Source organism: Scomber scombrus, chromosome 11, assembly GCF_963691925.1.
Source record: "Scomber scombrus chromosome 11, fScoSco1.1, whole genome shotgun sequence".
NCBI classification, from domain to species: domain Eukaryota; kingdom Metazoa; phylum Chordata; class Actinopteri; order Scombriformes; family Scombridae; genus Scomber; species Scomber scombrus.
In genome coordinates this window covers 24,605,449-24,631,413 of record NC_084980.1, presented here as the reverse complement: position 1 = coordinate 24,631,413, position 25,965 = coordinate 24,605,449, and the positions used below count along the sequence as shown (strand labels likewise).

General features: G+C 35.5%; 1 protein-coding gene across 2 annotated transcripts in view; it reads left to right on the top strand.

Moving 5' to 3' along the window:
• The window catches only part of LOC133990612 (extended synaptotagmin-2-like), a 75,662-nt gene extending 51,378 nt beyond the window's left edge, over nucleotides 1-24,284 (top strand). The window contains exons 9-24 of one of the 2 annotated variants that reach the window (XM_062428976.1): nucleotides 4,016-4,136; nucleotides 5,048-5,224; nucleotides 5,876-5,958; nucleotides 6,954-7,002; nucleotides 8,570-8,659; nucleotides 9,454-9,549; nucleotides 13,919-13,981; nucleotides 16,003-16,077; nucleotides 17,494-17,580; nucleotides 17,705-17,854; nucleotides 18,918-19,369; nucleotides 20,195-20,293; nucleotides 20,390-20,521; nucleotides 21,319-21,424; nucleotides 21,645-21,694; nucleotides 22,016-24,284. In XM_062428976.1, the coding sequence (XP_062284960.1) occupies nucleotides 4,016-4,136; nucleotides 5,048-5,224; nucleotides 5,876-5,958; nucleotides 6,954-7,002; nucleotides 8,570-8,659; nucleotides 9,454-9,549; nucleotides 13,919-13,981; nucleotides 16,003-16,077; nucleotides 17,494-17,580; nucleotides 17,705-17,854; nucleotides 18,918-19,369; nucleotides 20,195-20,293; nucleotides 20,390-20,521; nucleotides 21,319-21,424; nucleotides 21,645-21,694; nucleotides 22,016-22,061 (1,876 nt within the window). In that variant the 3' untranslated portion in view covers nucleotides 22,062-24,284. The remainder of the gene's footprint in view (nucleotides 1-4,015; nucleotides 4,137-5,047; nucleotides 5,225-5,875; nucleotides 5,959-6,953; nucleotides 7,003-8,569; nucleotides 8,660-9,453; nucleotides 9,550-13,918; nucleotides 13,982-16,002; nucleotides 16,078-17,493; nucleotides 17,581-17,704; nucleotides 17,855-18,917; nucleotides 19,370-20,194; nucleotides 20,294-20,389; nucleotides 20,522-21,318; nucleotides 21,425-21,644; nucleotides 21,695-22,015) is intronic. The other variant, XM_062428977.1, reaches the window with a different exon arrangement.
• Nucleotides 24,285-25,965: the final 1,681 nt, after the last annotated feature.

The window sequence follows — 25,965 nt, the reverse complement described above, 5'->3', positions numbered from 1 at the left end:
ATTGTTGTCTTTGAAATCGCTCGTTTATTACTCGCTACCTAATAAACATCATGCAGTTTATCAAGTAAGGAACATTGCATGGTGTTTTTTTTTTTAATTTAGGGCAATGACTAGATCTCAAAATGATGAATAAATTATCAAAATAGTCAATGATTAATTTCATAGTTGACAACTAAGCATCTATAAAACTTGAAAATAATCTAGATTTAGTTTTTTGGTCATATTACCAAGCCTTAAACCAAAGTATCAGATTGATTCAGGGTTCATCAAAGTTATAACATGATATGAATATCATAAAGTGTCATAGTAACCCATCTAATAGTTGTTGAGTTATACTTGTGTGGATGAACCGATCAACTTAAATGACCAATACGCAGCAGTTTGATGTGATGAGTTCAGGTATTAACCCCCGCCCCCCCCCCCCCCCTTCCTCCCCCCTGCCTGCAGAGTTATGTTTCCACTCCTCTAACTATGATGTTTCTCCTCCTTTATCGACCTGCTGTGTTGTTTCCTGCTGTTTTACACTTCAGCAGAGAAAACTCACTGTGGTTTCTTCATGACTCCACCCTGAGAAATGTTGCTCTACTTGTTCGACAAGTCTATAGGAAGACACCTTTGTTTGTTTGTGTGTGTGAGTGTGTGTGTGGGAGAGAGAGAGTGTGAGTGTGTGTGTGTGTGTGTGTGTGGGTATGGGTGTGTGTGTGTGTGTGTGTGTGGGGGAGAGAGAGACAGAGTGTGTGTGTGTGTGTGTGTGTGTGCATGCATGTACTTCTTTGTGTGCGTCTGTCTTGCTGCAATCGACCTGGACTCGCCCCACCCTTCTCTCTTTCTTCCTGTGTGTGTGTGTGTGTGTGGTCTGTCATAGGCTACTTTTGGGGACATTTTTTCACACTTATGACCCAGTTAATTAAGCACAGCTTGTCCAATTGGGGACAAAAGTTGCATCCATAAGTCGGGGGGGGGGCAGATTTTTGGGTCAGTGAAGATGATTAGGGTTAGAGTGAGTCTCCAGGAAATGAATGTAAGGCTATGTAATGCCCTCAAAAGTGAACGTGTGTGTCTGTGTGTGTGTGTGTGTGTGTGTGTGTGTGTGTGTGTGTGTGTGTGTGTGTGTGTGTGTGTGTGTGTGTGTGTGTGTGTGTGTGTGTGTGTGTGTGTGTGTGTGTGTGTGTGTGTGTGAGTGAGAGAGAGACAGATAGAGAGAGAGAGAGAGAGTGAGTAATTATATCTCCTCACTGATTTGCATTTCGCCATCAAGTTGCAGGAAAACCTGACGTGACCCTCAGCTCTGTGTGTGTGTGTGTGCGTACGTTTATGTTACCTCGTTGGGACCTTTCCTATTATTACGTCACTTCTGAGGTCTTGGTAAGGGTTTGGGTTAGTCTGTCCACATGAATGGAGGACTATGTAATGTCCTAACAAACATAGCTGTACAAGACACACACACACACACACACACACACACACACACACACACACACACACACACACACACACACACACACACCTTGCAAATCATTATTTTGTGTTTATATTATGTATTTTATAGATCAGGACACTTCTATCCTCCTTAATACCAAAACCAGCTCCTATTATAGGTATGAAGGGATAAGTGGAAGCCTCAGTAGGTGTTTTAATCACATGACAGGCAGAAGAATCACACTTTAAATCTCATCTAGGGTATATTTATGTGTTTTGGTGAGCAGTTTGGTGAGCAGTCAGTGCGTCAACTGTAAAATCAACTTTGCATTAGCATGAAATCCCAGAATAAACTGACCCAGGAGCAGCTCTGTCAGAGGAGAGCAGTAAAAGCAATGCAGTTTGTGTTTCAGTGCAGGACGGTGGCGCCATCTAGAGGAAATGAAGTGTAATGTCTTAATCCTGACTATGCATGCATCCTTTACATGCTGAATGGATTAAAATAAGTGTAGAAAACAATATTATTTCAATTTCTCTCAGCTAAAAAGAGGCTATATGATGTTTTTGTTTCTTTTTTTGAAATCCAGATATATGCAGATTATTTTAAAGGCCTGTTCTCACCAAAATCACCAACATTTCATCAAGTTTGCAAGTTTAAAAGGGAACATACCATGCTTTTTTGTGATTTTTTGTCATTTTTATACTGTTATGATGTCACATATCTATGTTAAATATGTTCAAATATCCAAAGCTTGAGGTGAATATAAGTAAAATGCTTCCTACTTGTTCACAAACCAGCTTCAGTTTGCTTTTAACGCCCAGTTTGCAAAGTTATCTCTACCTCCTCCCCCGTGAATGTGAGGCAGATTGTTTGCACATGCCCACAAACAGACACCCATCAGGAGCCTTTTGTTGATTTAGCCACTCTCATATCCTGGATTATATTCAGGTTTGAACACGTATGGTATGGATGTATTTGAGAAGTTTATGTTTATATGAGTTAGAGACAGAGGCTGAACTGAAGGGGCTGCATAAAGAGCCAGTATAATATAAATAAGGAGTTTTAAACTGTAAATCATGCAAAGATATTACAGTAGAGCCCCAGAATTAAATCCTAAACCTTGAAATGTGCATGATGTGTTGCCTTTTAATATTTAAGAGTTTCTTTTTTTAACAAATCTCAGAGACAGATGTCTTAAAAACTACACAGAGCTGCATCTAACGAGTAATTGTTTGAGTCGTTTCGTCTATAAAATGTTGATCACTGTTCACATCCTTAAATGTCTTGTTGTTAATTGTCATTAAAAATGAAAAAAATATTCACATTTTAAGAAGCTGGAACAAGATATTTTGTATTTTGTATTTAAAAAGAGACTCAAAAGATGGCGATTAATTTTCTTTTTATCAACTAATTGATGAATCAACTAATCATTGCAGCTCTAAATCAAACCAAAGCTGAAGTGACCTGCGTGAAAACATGATTATCTACCAGAATTCAACATTTAAATTAACTTGTTAGTGTTTCCTGCTCTTTCTGGTTTAAGTTGTGAAGGAATCTGTTAGAAAAATGGTGGGGATACAAACAAAACACTGATATAGGCAAGGCTGATTTATTTATATAGCACATTTAAACAGCACAGCAAATCAAAGTGCTTTACATAAAAACATAAAATGCATCAAGACAGGATATAAAAGTGACACACGGCAAAATAAAAAGAGATTTATATAGGATTAAAAGTGTTAAATTGGTAATAAAATTAAGCTAAAACATCACTCAACAGCAGCACGATGGTCACAGGCTTTAGAAATGTCATATATTTACAGTAGGAAGGTGTCAGATTGGTGGGATTCATTTTGTATGTGGTGCTCGGACATGTTTAGATAAGACACACACACACACACTTACAGTATCCTATATCAGTGTACCAGACAGAGTTTAGTGTCATATTAACATACATGCTGCTTGTTTCCTGTTGGGATCAGTGACGAAGCCTCGACGCTCGTCTGTCAAGCTGTTAATCAACATGTGAATCTAATAATAACAGAAGCTGGAACTGGAGAAGAGTTTACTTTGTGTGTCTGTCTGCGTGTGTGTGTGTGTGTGTGTGTGTGTGTGTGTGTGTGTGTGTGTGTGTGTGTGTGTGTGTGTGTGTGTGTTTGAACATGTACAAGGCTGCAGACTGACTGACAGCTGCAGATGTTGCTCAGTGCAGTGTGAGTCTGCAGAGAGGATATGAATTATGTTTTATCTGAAGCTAATATGAAGCTTCAGCTTTGTCCAAAATGAGTCAAATCTTCATCTTCTATGTTTCAGCGTTACAGTGTTTTTAGTGCCAAAGTCTTTTTGTTACTATACTTCCACCACAGCTCAACAGGGAAACACTAAGAGGGAATTTGATGCTAAAAAGACTGTAAATGTGTCAGATATCACTTGATATGAATCTTCACATCTACTTTTAAATGACTGTGTGGACATTGAAAGCACATATGAAGGAGATCTTTTAATAGTCAGTCTGAACAGGAGGAATTATTACACTGTTCATATCAATTCTTATTCTCCCTCTTTCTTCTTCTCTTCTTCCTGCCTCTGTTTTAGTGGTTTGTGTGACAACATCATCCAGGACATCATCTACAGCTACCTGGTCCTGCCGAACCGCATCACCATCCCTCTAGTGGGAGAAGCCCAGCTGGCTAACCTCCGCTTCCCAGTGCCAAAGGTAACACACACTCAGATAACATTAAAGAAACAATTATAGATAATTAATTGACAATACTTTTAATAATAAGTTGTTTAACCCTTAGATAGTGTTTAGCATCAAATTTGACCCATTTTTACATTTTGAAAGCAGTAAAAACACTTGAAATATTTATTACTTTTAGCCTGAAATTTGACGACTACTCCTTAAAACATTTGAGTGCAGCTGATACATATTCATTTTAGAGTTTTTGAGCCATTGTTGCTTTCTTTACCACAAGTTTTGATGTTAAATAAACTATAAAATATCAAACTTTCATTAGATTTGAGTCCTCAAAGATCCTTAAAAAGTCTTAAATTTAGTTTTTGATATTCAACGTCTAAAAATGCATTAAAATGTCTGAAACTGTAAAAGTTAAGGCTTTACTTTTATTTATTATTGTCATTATTTTCTGATTATTTTACATAAAACAACCAATAAACGTATTAATTACGATATAAAAAAAGAAAAATCAACAACTTTTAAAGTCCGCTTAATCATTATATCCACATTACTGATGATTATTTCAAAGCACCAGTAGTCATCTCTACAATATAGTCAAAATATCGTAATCAAGGTTTTTGGTCAAACAATATCTTGATATTTGATTCTGCCCATATAGTCCAGCTCTATTCTTCACATTTAATATAGTTCATGTTTTGTTCATGTTCAAGAGTAAAAACGAAATAATAAACTCTTTCAGCTCTCTCAAAGCTTCATTTAGGATTAATCTCACTTATTATTATTATCTGTGACTGATGACATATTAATTAATTAATTATTAAGACAAATACCAAACTTTCTCTTCTTTTTACGCTTCTGGAAATGTGAAGATTTGTTCCTTTTTCTTTCCTCTCATCCTCTTCTCTCTGCCTCTCCCTCGTCTTCCTCAGGCCGTCCTGCGGATCCACTTCATCGAGGCTCAGGATCTGCTGGGTAAAGACAAGTTTCTGGGTGGACTCATCAAAGGCAAGTCGGACCCGTACGGAGTCATCCAGGTCGGCACGCAGATCTTCCAGAGCAAAGTCATCCACGAGACGGTCCACCCCAAATGGAACGAGGTGTATGAGGTGAGCGGAGTTAAACATTTGAGTTTATATAGTGTGTTGTTTTAGATAATATAATAATAATAATATAATACAATAGAGAATATAATCATCTTTGTCTTGAATCTGTCACAAATGTGACATTTAATTATGTTTATTGTGTCATTTTTTATTGTTAATTTTGTCACCAGAAGTTAAAGCTGTGAGAAGTTTCACATTTTTTGGTTGAAACTCGACACTTTTCTTTACTGAAGCTGAACGTAAACACGTTTGGAGATGTATTACTTTTGATTTTATGTATTTATTTATTTATTTATTTATTTATTTACACAGTTGCCAATAAAGTTGGAATAAAATATGTTTTACTTCTTCTCGTGAAATGATTGTGACAGAGTGATTTATTGTTGATAGATAAAGTGTAAATATTCTCAACATTGTATTGATCGATCTCATTATACCTGGTCAAAGGTGATTACTGATGAATGTGTCTGAAAACTAAATGATTCCAACTTTATGGGCGACAGTGTTTATACTCAGTTGTTTATATAACAGGAAGCATACAGATAAACATGGTGACATACAGATGATTACAGACAGATTTAAGGCTGCAGCTAAAGATGAAATGTTAATTAAAATGCTTTCATGTATGTGTGACGGTCTTTTGTGTGTTTTCAGGTCCTGGTTTACGAACACTCGGCCCATAATCTGGAGATCGAGCTGTTTGATGAAGACACTGATAAAGACGACTTCCTGGGAAGGTACGACGACATCTTCTTCATCTTCTTCATCTTCTTCATCATCTTCATCTTCTTTTTTTTTATACTTTAAAGACCTTAAAAACACTCAATACTCCTGTCTCTTATTATGTGAAAACAACTCTTAATATGAGACATTTACTTACTTTTACTTACATCTGAACTTTCTGCATCATTAATGGAAGTTTGTTATTGATGATTATAGCCATAAAACAGTAGATTTAAATGCTTTTTTATATGCATATATTGAAGCTACACTGAGTAGTTAAACTCATTGACAGTGTCGTAGAATAATTATAATCATCATAGATCACAGTATGGCAATAATTACAATTTAATGAAAGAATTTAGAAAAAAAAACAATAATCACAATTAAATAAAATGATAATAATTTAGAAACAATGACATAATTTGATCAGTACACTATTTTTAGCTTCACAAACATGAGAATTTATAACTTTTTTATAGATTTTAAATAATTGTAAACTGAATATTTATCAGCTTTTTAGACAACAATTGAATTTAAACTATTTCTTGACATTTTAGAGATTAATAATTGACTAATTACTTATGTCCCCGCTTAGTAATTAAACATTTTAGATTCACTTTTCTCACGGAAAGCTTGACAGTAGAGAATTATTGATACCAGCTACTGTAACATCTCCTGCATTATACACAACATATTACATATTTAGTAATGTATTGATTAATGTAGCGCTTTATAATCGTATAATCTCCGTATAATTTACAAATCATCAGAGAGGATTAGTTATGAAGTGTTTGCTCTCTAATAGGATTTCACGCTACGTTTCTCTGATAGCAGCGGCTCAGTCAAACCACAGCGAGCCTGACTTCACAGCGATGTTTGATGAGCTCGGCGTTGCACGTCTGACTTTTAATTAGCTACCAGAGACTCATTAACTCACATGATGAGTCAGAGTCGTGCAGCAGCTCTCAGGTGAAACTATCGGCTCACTTTTTTTTTTTTTTTTTTTCAGTCTGATGATCGACATGAGCGAGCTGCAGAAGGAGCAGAGGGTCGACGAGGTAATCTGCGTCTTTTTCTTCTTCTTTTTAATCAGTAACATGTTTTTTTTTAACATACAGTAACACAATCCTAAAAAAAAGCCATCTGTCAATCAATATAATCTCAACTTTTTCTAAATTTTCAATTGAATTTGGGTCAATTAAGTAAAGAAACATCATAACTATTCTTTCATTATTATATTCCCTGCATCTGTAAATTGTCGTTTTTCTTGATGCACTTATAACACTTTAGTTTTTTATGTTTTAATTTAGCTTTTGTGTGTATTTGTGTGTATTTCTTTACTCTTTTATATTGTATTTGTCACCATCAGATGGCCACCTGATGAGCTCTCATGAGTTTTAATGTCTAATCTCAAAAAGTTCTGCATGTATTTTTTTTAATATGAATTTATGTGCAATAAATTAAATAAAATTCAATGAGATTTAAATCAAATTAAATGGAATTCAATTCAATCAAAATATAAAATAATATAGTATAATACATAAAATAAAAATAAAATAAAATGGAATTCAATTTTATCAAAATAAAATATAATGTAATATAATATGATATAATGAAATTAAATAAAATGAAACAAAAATTAAATTTAAATTTAAAACATGTGGACGACACAGATGTTTATTAATATAATATTTTCTTACATCAGAAAATACATTTTGTGACTTTTCTTTCACCACTTTATTAAAATGAGTAATTAGTACAGAATAAAAAGTATGAAATACAAGAATGAGAATAATTTTGTGGTAAAAATCGAAAGAAATTAAGGGAGATATTTAGAAAATGTGAGTTTACAGATGTTTAATTGACTTAATACAATAAAAAAATTGGAAGTAAAAAATATTTTCTGGTTTTATTTCTTTTTAGTCACAGTACAGAATTTATGAGCTTCAAATTTTGTTATATGATTCGTCGGTTATTAAAAAAGGCTGTTTAAGCTTCATCTTAACTAAAACAATTTGTTGAGTACATGGTGGGATATATATATATATATATATATATATATATATATATATATATATATATATATATATATATATATATATATATATTTTATTTATAAATCACATTATTATCACATCATGTTTATTTAAAGGAAAAGCTGCTGCAGGAATAAATAACTATGAGACTCTGTGGAGACGATGAGCAGTTTTCAGTCTTCTGTTCCTTCTTCTCTCTCAGCTGTTTTCAGCTTTATTTGCATAATCGATCCGATTTTCTTCAGAAGCAGCAGAAACACAAACAGGAAGACACACAACAGTCATTTTTAGTTTGTAGTTTAGTTCCTGAGATTACTTCCTCTGGTGGAAAACAAATAATATGAAAGAGGGATCATTTAAAGTATTACTCTCCTTCTTTTTATACATTTAAACTGGATTTTATTGTAGTACATTAAGACTAATAATTTAAATCTGCACTGTAAATCTTGTTATTGACTTAATTTAACTATTTCACTATGTAGCAAGTTGTATAAAACAAAATGATGACACTAAATAAAGTATAAAAAAATAAAATATATAGATATCTTGTATTATAAAGTATATTAAAACACTGTGTTTGTGTCTTCAGTGGTTTGTGATGGACGACGTGGCAACAGGGAAGCTGCACCTGAAGCTGGAATGGTTATCTCTGCTTCCTACACCTGACAAGCTCGACCAGGTGCAGTAAAACCTACATTTAACATTTAATATTTAACCCTTTACTCATTTTCATTCAAGGGTCACAAGCAGTCCAATATGATCTCATGTGGGCCGGATTATTAAAAAGATGGAAGGAAGGAAGGAAGGAAGGAAAGAAGGAAGGAAGGAAGGATGGAAGTTAGGAAAGGAGGACAATTGGAAGGACAGAAGGAAGAAAGGGATGAAGGACAGATGGAAGGAAGGAAGGAAGGAAGGAAGGAAAGAAGGGAGGAAGGACAGAGGGAAGAAAGGGAGGAAGGAAGGAAAGAAAGAAGGACGATTGGAAGGACAGAGGGAAGAAAGGGAGGAAGGACAGATGGAAGGAAGGAAGGAAAGATGGGAGGAAGGACAGAGGGAAGAAAGGGAGGAAGGAAGGAAAGAAAGAAGGACAATTGGAAGGACAGAGGCAAGAAAGGGAGGAAGGAAGATGGAAGGAAGGAAGGAAGGAAAAATGGGAGGAAGGAAGGACAGAGGGAAGAAAGGGAGGAAGGAAGGAAAGAAAGAAGGACACTTGGAAGGACAGAGGGAAGAAAGGGAGGAAGGACAGATGGAAGGAAGGAAAGAAAAAAAGAAGGAATGAATGAAGGAAGGACAAAAGGAAGAAAGTAAAAGAACACAGGAAGGACAATGGACCAGATTGGACTCCTCGGCGGCCCGGTTCTGGCTCACGGGCCTCATGTTTGACCCCCTGGTGTAGAAAATAATATGAACAGTATATAAAGGGTTAACATCTACAAGGTGACCTTTGACCTCTGACCTTTTTTAACCTCCCAGGCGCTGCTGAGCATCAAAGCCGATCGCGGTCACGCTAACGACGGCTTGTCATCCTGCGTTCTCGTCGTCTTCTTGGATTCAGCCAGAAATCTGCCGGTGAGTCTCAGCCTCAGTTTGTTCACCTGCTGCCGTTAATCAAGAGTCAACAAATAAATAATGTAAATATCTTCTATTTGTATTATTATAGATTTTTATTATTATTATTATTATTATTCTCGGGGATTGATTGAGCGAGTTTGTCATCGAGACGTTTACTTGTTTGTACGCCAGTCTTCTACTTTTCTTTTCTACTTCACTTCATCTTAAATATGCAGTAGAAAGAAGACTTCATTTAATCCAAAAAGAAATACAAGATATTGTTCATGGTCCCTTTTCTGCTTCTTTCGTTTCTATTTTCACTGCAGTAAAAAAAACACTGAAATATCTTCTGGAGAAAATCCTGTTTTCTTTCTCTGTGACTGCTTCTGCTTTTAAAATGAGCATTTAGTTGATATGTATGCATGCAAAATATCATGAATATACCATGTTTTAAATATTCATGTCTTATTAATAATAATATGTTGGTATAATTACCACAAATACATGAGATTGAGACTTTTTTTCACATATTTATTTGTATTTTATTTGTTTATTTGACTGTTTCTATCTTATGTTATTATATTTTAGGTATTTTATTTACCTTTATTTGCTGGATTTTATTGAATTCTGGCGGATTCTCTGATGTAAAGCACTTTGTGACACTCTTAATTAATAATAGATAATAATAATAAAAATAATATATTTTACTTATAGAGTACGGACTTTCATACAAGGAATTTAGCTCAAAGTGCTTTACAGAGAAACAATTAAGAATACAATACAATAAAACAACAGCAAATAAACAAATAATAATAATAAAATTAGACAATTAGACAATGTAAGTTAAAATGACACTAATTAAAAGCCAGATTAAATAAATATGATTTTTAGAGTATAATTAAAGAAAAAGCTGCACTTTATATTGTCTTGTGTGCATAATTGTGTGTATTTAACAAACTAGATAATAGATAGGTAGATAGTAGATAATCTGAGAAATGTATATAAAAAGTAGTCTATTATTATTTATTCTCATCACTTTGACACTTTTACACAGTAAGGATGAAGATGGACTTGTCGAGTCTTATGTGTTTGTGGTAATTAAACAGTTTCTGATTGGTGTGAACGCTCCTCCTTTAACTCCAGACTTCTATAAATATCTCATCTTAATCAGAGTTACGTACATTTAACAGTACGAACAGTTGAATTCTGTCGCGCAGGCTTCACCTTCTTCCTTTCAGCCTCTTCTTCTTCTTTTCTTCTTCTTTTTCTTTTCCTCTTCCTCCTCCTCCTCCTCTGAAGAGCGTCTTCGAGGGGAACTTGGGCTCAGGCTACTTAAAAGAGAGACGGGCGGCGGGCCTCGTGTTTTGCGAGAACACCGCCTCTCTCTATCGGACCTTATTTGTGAGTCCGCTGGCTGTTTTCTTTCTGCATCCTAGTAGAGCATAGTGCATGGGTTGAATTCCCCTAAATATCATTTTATTTGTCATGATTGTTATTTGTTGGAGTTTGACTTATTGCAAAAGCTGAGAGACAGGGGCAGAAAAAATGTGGTTATAATATTTTTAAAAAAGGGTTTATTATATTTTAGGACATCAAAAGCAACTTTCCTCCTACCTAAAGGATTTATTCTCATTATTATTGATCTCATTTCTCCGTAGTCTTCCTCACTGCTACACAGATTAAGTTTTATCAGATCAACATAGTTTTAAAGGAATAAAATAGTCAATACCGCTCTGTGTATGCTTTTATAAAGATATATGTGCTTTAAGATTTGAGTCATTTTGATTCAGTCTAATATAAACTCAAAACTTGTGAGTTTTAGTCGTATTTGTCTTTAATTTTAGTCGTTTTTTAGTGAATTTACAGTCTGGACATTTCACATTTAGTCATCTATGAAAATAGTTAAATTAAAAAAAAACCTTAGTACTAGTATGAGCATTTTAATTAATTGTAATTCAGCTTTTTCAAAAGTTCAGACACAAAAATATCTCGAATTTCATCTCCTTTTATAAAAAAAAAATCGCCATCACAAAAATGTGTTGAAGTGTTTTGTTTTTTAAAAAATTATATTTTATTACCAAATTCCATTTTAGTCAACTCTTTTTAGAAATGTGGTCACAATTTTTGTTAAAAGTAGGTGAAAACATCTAGAGGCTCCACAACTCTTCTGTTTTATAATCAGTATGAGAGCCTTTACTCATTCATGACTTTGTAGTCATAAAGTCATAAATCAGTCTGAAAGAACTGATACTCAAAATTGGCAAAAAAAAAAAAAAAAGTATAAAAAAAGTATTAAAAAAAAATAAAAAGTATAAGTATAAAATATCTGTAGTTTTGTCTCCTCTTTAAAAATCACCTCTACAAAAATGTATTTATAATATATGAATCATATTGTGTTGTTTATTTAGTCGTTTTAAAAAAAAGATTTTATGTATAAATCTCAATTTAATCAACTCTTTTTAGAAATTTGGTCACAGTTGATGTTTTTCTTGAAGTCTGTTTTGTCGTGGAATAATTAGCTGATTGTCTGATGGTCAGTATTATAACATTTATACATTTAAACTGTGTATCAGTGTGAAATATTAAACCTTTGGTGGGAGGAAGGATTGCATTTTGATCACTGAGAGATTCAGAGAGCAGGGACGGTGAATTCTCTCTGGATTGCTTCCCCTCCATCCTTCATGTTCGAGCCCATTAACTGTGTGTGTGTGTGTGTGTGTGTGTGTGTGTGTGTGTGTGTGTGTGTGTGTGTGTGTGTGTGTGTGTCTGTGTGTCTGTGTGTCTGTGTGTCTGTGTGTGTGTGTGTGTGTGTGTGTGTGTGTGAACAGTACATGGTTACTGCACCACGACACACTGACGCAAATTTCACAGATTTTAAAGGAATACACGGACCTCTTGGCAAACAAGCTATAGCAGTTATTGTTTATCATCTGGGTTTTAGGATGTTCAGCAAATGAACATCCTGAAAATTCAGCTGAAGTCAGATGGTTGACATGAACACTTAATAACAATAATAATGTGTTAAATTATTGCCAGCTGTTTGCTGAGAAAAGGCTCTTAATAAAAAAGCCACTGTACACTAGGCCTGAATGAAGACTTTGACTGATATTGCAATTGTGATATAATTTGTGATATTAGAGTAGCGAGTAGTTCCTTTGAAAAACATTCACATTTGGGCCAAACAAAGAAGTTTTCTTCAGCCTGTAGGATGGCAAAATTGAATTTAAAAACAACAAATAGTACATCTCCAAACAGAAAAAACAGACACAGTTAGCTGTAGACTAGCTGGAGAACATAGTGGAGCATTTAGATATTTCCCTCAGGAGTTGGTAGAGAGTAAAAACAGAGCTGAAAGAGAGTGAATATTGGACTTTACATTCAGCAGGTGGACAGAAACACGACTCTAAATGAATGATAATGTTGATCAGTAACTGCTAAATGTGGACAGAAGCAACTTATCAACTATCAACCTAAAGTGTTGCTCACTGCTTGTTTCTGCTGCCCCCTGGTGGCCTGATGAGTTAATGCCTCCTTATTCAAACTGCTTACTTGTCATTAAGTCTGTGTATTCTTTAAAAAAAACAAATGTGTCCATCACCGATCCCACATGATCCACCTGCATATTTTAGAATATCCCATCATCGATATTCTACTATTTTAATGTGTCATATTGCCGTTTATCCCAAAAAAAAAAGATTCTTATGATCATCATCCATGGATACGTTGACACAAGTATGACCTGCTACCAGAAAATGAGACATCAGTGTCACTTTTACTGTTTTTTTTGGGCAATTTCAGTGGATTTCAATCCTATTTAAACTGCTTATAAATGTTTCCCCCCAATAACCACAACAACCGAAAAAACCATCTCAATGTCTTTGTCAGTGTCTTATAATGATTTCTTCCATTTGTTGCGACATCCTCATCACTAATGTATGTGGTATTTAAATTAGAGCCTGACCAATATTGAGATAATTGAAAATGTATCAGTTTTTTCTACTTAAATTTATAGTTATTTATAGTTTTTAAATATTTTTCAATGTCTCAATTCTTCTAATAGACAGATTTAAGAGATTTATGTCTTTATTAACTTTAAGATATATCAATATTGGTTTTAAATATCCAATATCGGTCAGGCTCTAGTTTTGATCTTGTGTCCAGTTTAAATTGGGGATTGTCATTAACCATGTGATCACCCGTGTTGTCTCCTTGTCTGTCTCATGTACTGACATTGGTGATGTTGGTGTGTTATCATCATTCTGTCTTCCTCCTTCTCCTCCTCATCCTCCTCCTCCTCCCTGCATGCTACTCCTCCTTTCCCCCTTAATAACCTTTGTGTGTTGTTTTGATCTCTCCTGCCTTTTTGTCCCTGGGGGAAAAATCAAAGCGCAATCCGTTAGAGTTCAACCACGCGGGGCTGAAGAAGGCCTCGGTCGGTAAGGCCCTCAAGGTAAAAAATGCACACCCATACTGCTCAGACACCGAGGAGGGAACACAGTGACATTATGTACGCAAACACTGGACTTTACATTTAAACCGTACGGCCAAAAGTATGTGGACACACCAAAATATGAGGAGGCCTCGCTCATAGCTGGTGGTCCAGTTCATCCTGAAGGTGTTGGATGATTTAGGACAGATTATTTTCTCTATGAATCTAATAATCGGTACAAAAACAGAGAAAAATGTCCAGGAGCACAAGTTGACGTCTTAACCTCCTGAGTCCTGAGCTTTTGTTTGTAGTGCATTTTTAATATCGTAGATATTTGGGATTAGTCGGACCTGATAAGTACAAGAACTAAGTATTGACTTTAGACAGGAAGTAATTTTTGGAAAAATATAATGTGGGTATTAATGGGTTTATTTTACTGTATAACACAATTCATTCACCAGTGTATGAAACTATGTATTTCCTTACATTTACACCAATGATAATAAAGTCCCAACGTCCTCAAACTACAAACATTATTAAGCATAAAAGCATAAGCATAAGATTTGACATGGTTTTGTACCTGGTCCACTGTCGTCCACGTTAACCAATCAGGAGCCTTAAAGAGACAGGAGTTAAAACGGCCTGTTATTAGACGGAGGCTGAACTGAGGAGCTGCATAAAGGACCAGTACAAGATAAATAAGGAGTTTTATTGAACTGTAAATCATGCAAAGATATTCCAGTAGAGCCCCAGAATGTAAATACAACCTTTAAGAATATGAAGTCATCAATTCAAGGCATTTTTGTGTGAATGTCTTAAACGAAAAAAAATTACTTAAACGATTGTTTGATTATCAAAATAGTTTCAAGCAGTCTCATTTTCTTTCGATCAACTAATTGTACCAATTTGGGTGTTTTTTTAATGGAGTTGGCTTTGTGCACTGAGCCATATTCATGTTGAATTTACACCAAACTATTAACTATCCCTTCACTGGAGCATAAAGTGTCCACATACTTTTGTCCATATTGTGAACACTGTAGTTTTAAAGAAGCTCAGAGAGAAAAAACCCACAAACATTTAAACATTTTAGTACTTACTTTACTTTACATTAGTGCAGAATATCAACTTATGTTCTTAAGTGGTTTGTCAAATTCCTGTCGCTACTTTTTGTTGTGATAAAAATGCCAATACTACCTAAGTGTACTACAATACATTACAATACTACTGTAATTACATATTACAGTGTTGTATGAGTGCATTGTAAAAGGTTTAAAGTACTCAAATGTAAATAAAGTGACTCAACATATCAAACAAAGATTCAACTTTCAATCACAGCAAGAAGTTAAAAGAGTAGTTATTGGTTTAGGTATATTATAAAAAATACACATTATAGACAGAGTTACTCCCTGTTTCTATTAGAAGGCTCGGCAGTAATCCTGCTGTGAAAAATGCAAAACTCAACCGAGTGATATTCCCATCAGTAAGCGCTGCTGAAGCATTTAAAACAGACTTGTGGTGAAATCATCATTAACAAACTCCACTAATCATGTCTGTCCACTAAAACTGTGAAATCGTGTCTAACAGAGTTTGTTGTAAATAACAACATTGTTTTTTCCGAGCTGAATTTTACACTCAGCCTCTCCGTCCTGAATGCTTTAATTGATCCTTTTCTTTCATCCTAATATGACTGATTCGGGAGCCTCGGAGACTTTCAACCTGGTGTATTTTCCTTCTTAGTTCCTCTTCATTAAAAACACATTTTGCCATCACATGCTAAAATGTGACAAGTAGCACTGTTATCATGTTAAAGATGTGATATTGCATGCTCAAAAATTAGCTGAAAAGCAGATTTTTGAATGCATAAAACACATAAATTCAGGATAATTTACGTTATCCCAGTAATGTAAATAATATTCCTGTGTGTGTTTTACATTCATGACAAAGAAAAAGACAGAAAATTCAGAGTTTTGTTCTTCAAATCATTTCAAAAAGTTGTATTTTAGATTATACAACTTGTTAAACTTGTGTTTCTTCTTCTGCAGTCTGGCAAAAAAGTGACCAGCGATCCCAGTCCGTTCGTCCAGTTCAGAGTGGGACACAAGTCCTTCGACAGCAAGGTGAGACCAAAGCAAAAACCTTGTTCATTCATTCATTCATGCATGCATTCAGTTTAATGCTTATGAGGCTTCTTATCTCGAAACAACACCTTTCTAAAGTCATATCATCATTTTTATGCATCTCATATTCTCACCTCATATTTAAAAGGTTTAGTTATGCTTCATAGTGTTTATACTACTACTATATCATAGAGAAGGTAGAAACACAATAACTCATACTAATGGGGATAATGGTGCACACTTTTTGACTGTCTTTTCTTAAAAGCGTTCATCTGGTCTCAAAATATCAGCACAAAAACAATCAATCAAATGCTGCTAAAATATGTAAATGGATGATAAGTTTGCTTCATTCATCATCAGCCAACAAAATAATGATAATTTACTGTGTGGCTGATGAAATTTGAACATTCATTAGTCATTTGACCAGTGGACAAAACAGTTCATTTTGTAATAATTGTGCCCGTTTTTTTATGCAATAAGCCAACTACGTAATAAAAGTCTTGAATCAATAATATTATAACTTTTGGCCAATAATGTAATAAGGTTCTACGTTATTCGCCTGGTAAAAAAAAAAAATCCTTTACAAATATAGCCAATAACGTAATGATATATATATTTTTATTTATTGGATATGAAGTCTTACTATTAGGTCTTTCAAATATCTGCATATCCCTTGTATGTTGGGGTCAAATAGACCAGTTTGTAAGTTTTACTAGCTTAAAATGACGTAATAACTAGCCAATAACCAATAATTTATTACGTTATTGGTTCAGGACTTTTATTACATTTTTACGTTATTGGTTTATTTATTAAAAAATGGGCAAAATGATTACGTTATTACGTTATTGGCTGCTACACACCCTGTCATCCATGGTGTTAGACTCTGTTGTGCACACATAAGAGCTTGAGAGAGAAGTTAAAATCATGGCTGCTTCAACACCAAAAAAATACATTTTTAATCACTTCTATTGTCAGATTTTCAATTTCAGGACATTACAGAAATTGTCACAGGCATTTGAAGGATATTGATGCCTTTATGTTCAATCAGTGGGTTCTGTGGTAGCGTCTGAATCAGCAGGAGTCTGTTTGTGTTCAGTTGAGCGAGAATCATGTTAGCTGCCAATGTCGTTTAATTAGTTGTAAAGTAGCTCTAGAAAAACTAGACAGGGCTACTTTGGCAGGAAGCTAATCTATCTCCAGTAAATCTGAAGATATTGTAACCTAAATTTTGGATAAAAAATCTGAAGTCATTGTTTGATCTTTGTACATTTCACAAGATATTCTGTCCTTAAAAATTACTTCCTGTTGCTTAGAAATTGTCTGTTTATCAGCTGTTTCTGTCCGTTACTTTAAATTAAAAAAGCATGTTTGAACATCTGAGTTTCTAATCTTCCTTTCTTGTGTCTCCTTCTTCAGACCCGATATAAAACCAATGAACCCGTTTGGGAGGAAGCCTTCACCTTCCTCATCCACAACCCCAAAACCCAGGAGCTGGAGGTCGAGGTATGACGGTTTCTTTCTTTCTTAATTTATCATTTCATTGCTGTTCCTCTCCTCTCTTTACAAGCAGTTAAATATTAGACGTGTCACGTGATGCTGAGTGTTTTTTAATACCGCGTGTCTTCAGGTGAAGGACGAGAAACACGAGTGTACGTTGGGGACGTTGACGCTTCCTCTGAGTCAGCTGCTGGAGGCCAACGAAATGACGCTCAACCAGCGTTTCCCCCTAAAGAACTCCGGACCGAGCTGCACTCTGAAGATGAAGATGGCTCTACGGGTACGAAGAAGATATTTTCTCCCAACAAAATATTCAAGCTCACTTTGATTTGGAGCCATTATGATGCTTTTAAAACCCCGATTCTGGCAGGAAATGGTTGTGTGGTTTGACAAATTGGAAGCTTTTAAACCGTCATCAGGGAGGCGAGTAGAGGAGACACAGTAAAGGTTGCATCATCAATTTTAAAGATTTATTAATTAATTATTTTGTGCAGACAGCTGAAAACACCAACTTTCATCTAAAGGACACAAAACCTTTCTGTTCATCATCTGCTGGACACTTAAAGTGTAAAACAGCTAACACTAGATAAATAATTTGAAACATGCAGAACAGGATGGTTGACTTTAATTAAGAAAATAAGAGATAAACAATATTTAGAACCTAAATAAACCTTAAAGAGGTGAATAAATGGCCTGAATGAGTTTTATGATAAGTTTTTTGTCTCTAAAGCTCTGGGTTTTATGGTTTAAGTCACTATTACAACATTAATATTAGTGTTTTTTAATATTAAATGTGTATGAAATCAATATCAAATAATCTCATTGTGCAAAAAACTTCTGCAACTAATTTTGTCAGTAATTTAAAGAAGAAAAAGGGCTGATATTATCTGATATTTTTCTTTTTTGTAAATGAATCCAATGAAGAGATAAAAATTGAGATATAGCCGAATACTTTCCAACCTCTCTGCCTTGCTCATTGTTTCCTACAGATGATGTAAATCCTTAAAAAACAGCAGAACACACATATATTTTATGTTTAATTTCCTAAAAAGGTCCAGTAACTTCATTAAACAGATAGGCTTTGTAGTTTTTAGAGAACTTTACTCAGACAGAAGGAAATTGGGCGTTTTTTGGGACTATTTTGGGCAGCGGATTGATTCAAATTTGGGCCTGTAGTGAGTATTTCTGGCATCAGGATGCTTTGTGTGTTCATGGTAACAGTGTTAATATGTTTTTAATATTTTTTGGACAATATTTGAGCTTTACGGCACAGATAAAGAAGATAAATCTGACTTTTTCCCTTTTATTAAACTCATTTATATCTATATGTTGTCATATTTCAGGTGTTGTGCCTGAACAAGGAAGCATCCTCACCCTCAGACTCCACCCCATCATCAGTGCAAGTCCGCAAGTCCAGCTCCTCCAGCTCCTCCAACCCGACCCCTCGTCCCTCCGTCTCCTCCGACTCCCCGAAGCCGCCACCACCTTCCTCCACCTCCGACATCCCCCGCTCCGCCTCAGTGTCTGCACAGGACCTGCTGAACCGGCGGAGGGAAGCCGAGGAGATGGCCCGGTCCCCTGGAAGCACAGACTTGGGGCAGGGTGGTAGAGGAGGAGGAGGAGGAGGAGGAGGTCAGAGCCTGGCGGAGACGGGGAGGAGCCACTCTAACTTGGCCATCTCGGGCTCCCTGCAGTACCTGGCCGGAGGCAAGGAGCCAACGCCAAGCATCGCATCGGACATCTCCAACCCTTACGCTGCCCAGGAGCTGCAGCAGAGACTACAGCAGCTGCAAAAGTATCTATCACTTCAATCAATCAGTTTATCTATCACTTATTGATCCCTCTGACTGTGTTCATACTAGAAAAAAACATCAAACTTAGATCCAATCACTTAGTTTAACCATTTTAAATCTGTACATAAGATACAAATATACAGGTAACTACAGGAAAAACACTGATTAGAGCTACAACAATTAGTCAATTAATCAATTAGTCCATCAACAGAAAACTGATTGGAAACTATTTTGATTAACAAATAATCATTTTAGTCATATTCTAAGAAAACAATAACGATAAATCTCTGGTTCTTGATTTTCATATGTGAGGATTTGTTGCTTTTACCAATTTTTTTTTATCATGTAATGGAATAAATAATATATATAATATCTTATTTTGGAGATTTAAAAACATCATCTTGGATTCTGGTGAAACATTATGGATATTTTAATAATCAGCAGAGTAATCGATAAAGAAATAATCATTAGTTGCAGTTCTAAATACCACTTTACCACCAACATAACTTTATCCTGTTTTCACACCAAAATTCACAAATGGAGCTTCACGTTAACAGTTTCAGTCATTTTCCACCAGATGTTTAGGACAAATTTCAACAAAAGTTCACTTAAGTTGAACTAGAATCCCCAAATACCCTGTGATGCCAATTTCACTGCAGAATATCAAAGAACTTACCAAACTTTTAGGGTTTCTAATTGTTTATAAAAGCAACTTGTAATGCTTCTAGGACAGTAAATAAGTGTGAACACATGCACATGAAGCCTCATCTTCCTACAGCTGCAGTGAAGTGCTGTTTTTCATGTCTCTCTCCTCTGTGTGTCTGCAGCGGTTCGGGCCCCAGTCATTTCCCGCTGGGTGAGATCCAGCTGACGGTCAGACACAGCTCCCAGAGGAACAAGCTTATCGTCGTCGCCCACGGCTGCAGGTACGAGCCCATAACAATGAGAAGTGTCTTCCCAAAAATATACACTTTATTATCAGGTAAATGAGTGATGTGTTTTTTCTCTTTTCTCTTCCACAGAAACCTAATAGCGTTCACTGACCACGGATCAGATCCTTACGTCCGTCTCTACCTGCTTCCTGACAAACGAAGATCGGGCAGGAGGAAAACTCACACGTTCAAGAAGAGCCTCAACCCAGTTTATGATCAGACGTGAGTCCCACTGTTTATGTGAACTGTGCAGGATTGTTCTTAAAGAAAACAACGTAAAGGCTCATACAAACAATTATCCCTCTCAATCATCACTTATGACCCACTAGAAGGACATGGCGGTCTATTTATCTCTAGACATGCTGCTCTCTGCCTGTATTTTCTTATTATTTAATAACAGCACGCAGAGTATGAGGTCGGGACTCGTATTGTACTCTTCTGCTCCGCTCTGCTCTCTCTCTCTGTCTCTGTGTCATGTATGCATAAAGAGCAGCAGGTCTGTGTGTGTGTTTGATCGACACACACGCACACACACAGCAGAAAGGCCACAGCAGACAGGAAGAAGCTCTGCACAAAAAATTTACACTAAAGTCGGCATTGCGGTGCTTTCCTGCAGGGTTGTTAGCATAGTCATTTGGACTTTAGAACAAAACTGCTGTAAAAAAAAAAATAAATGGAAAAAAAAGTCTTATTTTAAAGACGAATGGCTTTGCTCTCACCAGCACCACTCGCTGTCTTCATTCACTCTCTAGCTCACTTGACCACCGCTGCTGTTGCACTGAACAATGCACAGTGAAAACTCTCTCTCTCTCTCTCTCTCTCTCTCTCTCTCTCTCTCTATCTCTCTCTCTCTCTCTCTCTCTCTCTCTCTCTCTCTCTCTCTCTCTCTCTCTCTCTCTCTCTCTCTCTCTCTCTCCCTCTCTCTCTCTCTCTCGCTATAGTATGCATATTACATACTTTCATATTTTAATTAGCTTAAATAACTTTCACCTTTGTTCTCCTCGTCTCTGTCTGATCAGGTTTGAGTTCAGCGTTTCTCTCGTGGAGCTTCACAGACGGACTCTGGACGTGGCGGTGAAGAACGGCGGAGGTCTGCTCTCCAAACACAAAGGCCTTCTGGGAAAGGTACGAACTGTGTGGCAGAAACTGTAAAGTTGTGTAGAAATTATCTTAAAATCAGTGTATTTAATTCTAGTTAGAAGGCCTTGTTTCATTTAGATACTTATACAGTATTTCATTAAAGATACATGAGTTGACATAGTAGTATATTATAGTATTATTATTATTTTAAATCTATGCACTCATTTATATTCAGTCGTTCACTCTGTTGCTTTTTCTCCGTCAGGTTCTGGTGGATTTGACCCATGATGACATCACTAAGGGTTGGACGCAATGGTTAGTCTTTGATCTCCTGCTTTTATTGAGCGTTTGACTCATTTATTAAGATCTGATAACACGAGTGCAATCAAGTGAAACAGCTCACAAAAAAAATCTCTTTAAAATTAATCATAATTGAATGTAGAGGAGGCTTGTATTTAGTGATGTATGATGTATTTTAGAGTAGTTTCTCTTTCATCGGTGCTGCACAATCACAGAAAAATAGGAAAAGAAAAAGAAAAAAGCTTAAATTTGTGTCTAAAAGGCTGAAAACTATACTTAACCTCATGATAACAGAGCTGCAATTAAGGTACAAACTTCTCTTTCTCCTCCGTGCAGGTATGAGCTGAGTGAAGACGGCGCGACGAAGCTTCACCACCTATAAACAGCAACAACGAAGAATCATCATCATCATCATCATCATCACTATCATCATCACTATCATCATCACTATCACTATCATATCACCACCACACTTCCACTTCATTCTACAGTACAACCTGTTGTTTGTTTTTTTTTAATTTTTCATTATTTGTAATTTGTTTTTAAAAAGAAAACAGAAAAAAGGAATCAGTGAAGCAGCTTTGACATTCATTTAATCACATCAGTCGCAAGGCAAACCTCCCCTTTAAGAAGTGACAGGCTGATATCAACTAAAGGGAGTATACACAACATGTAGAGTACCATATATATATATATATACAGTATATATTACACAATATACTGCAATGGAAGTCTATATTCCATATTTATAGAGGAAACTATAATGGCTTTAGAGGAAAAACAATCTTCTTTTTTTTTTCCTGCCTCGAGTTAAAGAAATGACACATGTACAACTTTGTAAATATGTACAATGATGCTGGATGAAACTGACGGTGTATTCTGGGTATGTGAGAGAAAGAAAGAAAGAGAGAGAGATAGAGAGAGAGAGAAAGAGAGAAGTGTGGCCTCTTATTTTGGCCAAATGATTGTTTTGTAATTTTATTTGATTGATTTTTTTTTTTTTAAATGAGAAACATTCTGGATAAAGTTTCTGATGTAAAGCGGGTGCAGCAGCAGCAGCAGGTCGGCTGTCGCAGGGGAAGACGCCACCAAAGAGACGCCAATATTTGAGTTTTTTTTTATTGGCTTTATTTCACTGCATCATAATGTGTATTAACAAAACTGAATAATAGCGGAAATACACACAAATACTGTGTTAAATGTGATGTCAGCACCACTTTTGTTTAATTTGCTATAATACACCTGCTGTTACACTGAAATAAGGCCAATTTAAAGTGATATCTGTTTGTTGTTTTTTAACTGAATATTTGCACATGTGTGTTTTTAATCTGTCTGGGGATCATTTTTAGTTGCAGATTAACCAAAAAAAAAGTAAATCTGTATTAGTGGGTAATTTATCTAAAATAAGAAAACAGGCCTAAATATTTAACATTAAAGTGTCATAAATAATAATAATGAACAATATTTTAACAGTAACTTTCACCATATTGAGCTGTTGATATATCTAATGTAATTATCAACCACTTTTTAGCTACAGTAAAAGCCACCATGTGTAAAACTTTAAATTCATGCACGTTGGCGCCCTCCAGTGGTCGTATCAAAGATTACGGCCACAAATACACACAATAAATTAAAACATTTTACAATCACAATAATCTGCATTATAATCGCATTAAAATTCTACACATTGTGGCTTTAAAGAAGTAGAAAAATAAAAGAATTATGACATTTGTTTGTGGAGCTCGACAGTGTTTGTTGCTGATATCAAGTTAAACTCACTTTTTTTATGAATCAACTTTAGTCTTAACTTGTTTTAAAGTGTCATTTTTCAACACGTCGCTGCGTCTAATTTGTTGTAATTACACACACAAATAAAAAAATATGTGTAGTTTGGAACAAAACATCGATTCATGTTAAAGATGACATTTAACTTTTTTTGTTTTATGTGTACATACACTTTTTTTTTCTCCACGCACATCATATTAAACACTGCTTTGACTTTTCAGCACTCGTTTCAGAAGGTATTAATCACGGGATTTACATCTGTAACAAACACATAATGTAAACTGTGCACTTCTTGGTATCAAACTCAATTAAATAAACGCAGTTATTATTATTATCATTATGTATGCGGCACTACACAGCCAAAGAGCAGCAGTCCTGTGTTGACAACTAGTGTGAACTTTAAACAAAACACAATATAGAGACTTTTCTTCTTTGTGTTCAAAACAAGAAAGTATTTTATATCATCCGTGTGTAGACTGTGCTGTTTTTGCATTTAATGTCTTTTTTTAAATTTGTGTTTTCCAAGCTTGTCCTGTGATTTAATCTGTAAAAGAAACAATAATTTTTGTCCGTCAAGCCGTCAGATTTGAAAGCGGATCCTCTGGGGTCAAGTTTGTCCTCTGAAAGGCGGGTTTGTCTTCTCCGTCTTCTTAATTTATCTCGTGCCTTAAAAAATTCACAAGACCCAAGAGACATTTACGTGTAAAAGCGAACCAACGAAATGCTCTAACTTCATGTTTTTCTCGTGTTTCAGAAACTTAAATGTCTTTTAAATGAATAAAGAGCTTTGGCTGGCTAAGCAGCATGAAGCTGTACAACACTGTGTGGTTTCTGTTTATTCTTTCTATATTTGTTTTTGTGGAGGGATAATTATCATGGAAATGCTTTAGTTGCCATTTTAGAGGTGCAGTTTTTTGGGCAACAGGATGAATAAAAGTATATAATAGTGTTTATGAACGTACAACTTCGCTGTCTTAAAATGACATTTAACCCTCAGTAGTGGAAGAAGTGCTCAGATCCTTTTCTTAAGTAAAAGTACCAATACATCAATGTAAAATTACTCAATTACAAAAAAAAATCTCATTTAAGTATAAGATTAGCAGCAAAATGTAGTTAAAGTATCGCAGTATAAGTACTGCAGTATTATGAGTGATGTAGTATGCAGTATTACAGTAAAAGTACTGCAGTATTACGAGCGATGTAGTATGCAGTATTACAGTAAAAGTACTGCAGTATTATGAGCGATGTAGTATGCAGTATTAAAGTAAAAGTACTGCAGTATTATGAGCGATGTAGTATGCAGTATTACAGTAAAAGTACTGCAGTATTATGAGCGATGTAGTTAAAGTATTACAGTAAAAGTACTGCAGTATTATGAGCGATGTAGTATGCAGTATTACAGTAAAAGTACTGCAGTATTATGAGCGATGTAGTATGCAGTATTACAGTAAAAGTACTGCAGTATTATGAGCGATGTAGTATGCAGTATTACAGTAAAAGTACTGCAGTATTATGAGTGATGTAGTATGCAGTATTACAGTAAAAGTACTGCAGTATTATAGTGATGTAGTATGCAGTATTACAGTAAAAGTACTGCAGTATTATGAGCGATGTAGTATGCAGTATTACAGTAAAAGTACTGCAGTATTATGAGCGATGTAGTATGCAGTATTACAGTAAAAGTACTGCAGTATTATGAGCGATGTAGTATGCAGTATTACAGTAAAAGTACTGCAGTATTATGAGTGATGTAGTATGCAGTATTACAGTAAAAGTAGTGGTTTGGTCCCTCTGACTGATATATTATTATATATCACATCATTAGATTATTAATAGTGAAGCATCAATGTTAGAGCAGCATGTTACTGTTGTTGCTGCTGGAGGTGGAGTTAGTTTACACTACTTTATATACAGTTAGCTAGTTTAGTCCAGTGGTTCCCAACGGCTGCTGAACCTTAAATGATCTTCTCTGGATTTAAAAAGGTCTCAGATTTTTGCTTCAGATGAGAAGCAACCAAACTACACTGACAGTCTGACCTGAACCTGAACGCACCACAGCACAGCAGGTCAAACTGTCTGACCGGGACGCTTCAGAGACTGTGTGTTTGTGTGTGTGTGTGTGTGTGTGTGTGTGTGTGTGTGTGTGTGTGTGTGTGTGTGTGTGTGTGTGTGTGTGTGTGTGTGTGTGTTTAACCTCACAGAGGCCACACAGTTAGCTTGCAGCTCTTCCGGCTGAAATATTTGGATATATCAGACCCTGACCTACCTTAATTGCTCCTGGATCCTTGATACTGGTGTCAAGAGTAACACACACACACACACACACACACACACACACACACACACACACACACACACACACACACACACACACACACACACACACACACACACACACACACACACACAAACGTACACCAGGGTTATTACAGTAAACTTAAACTAAAACAAGCAGTGAAAAAATAATTCAGGTAACTGAAATCATCTCTAGCTGTTTGTAG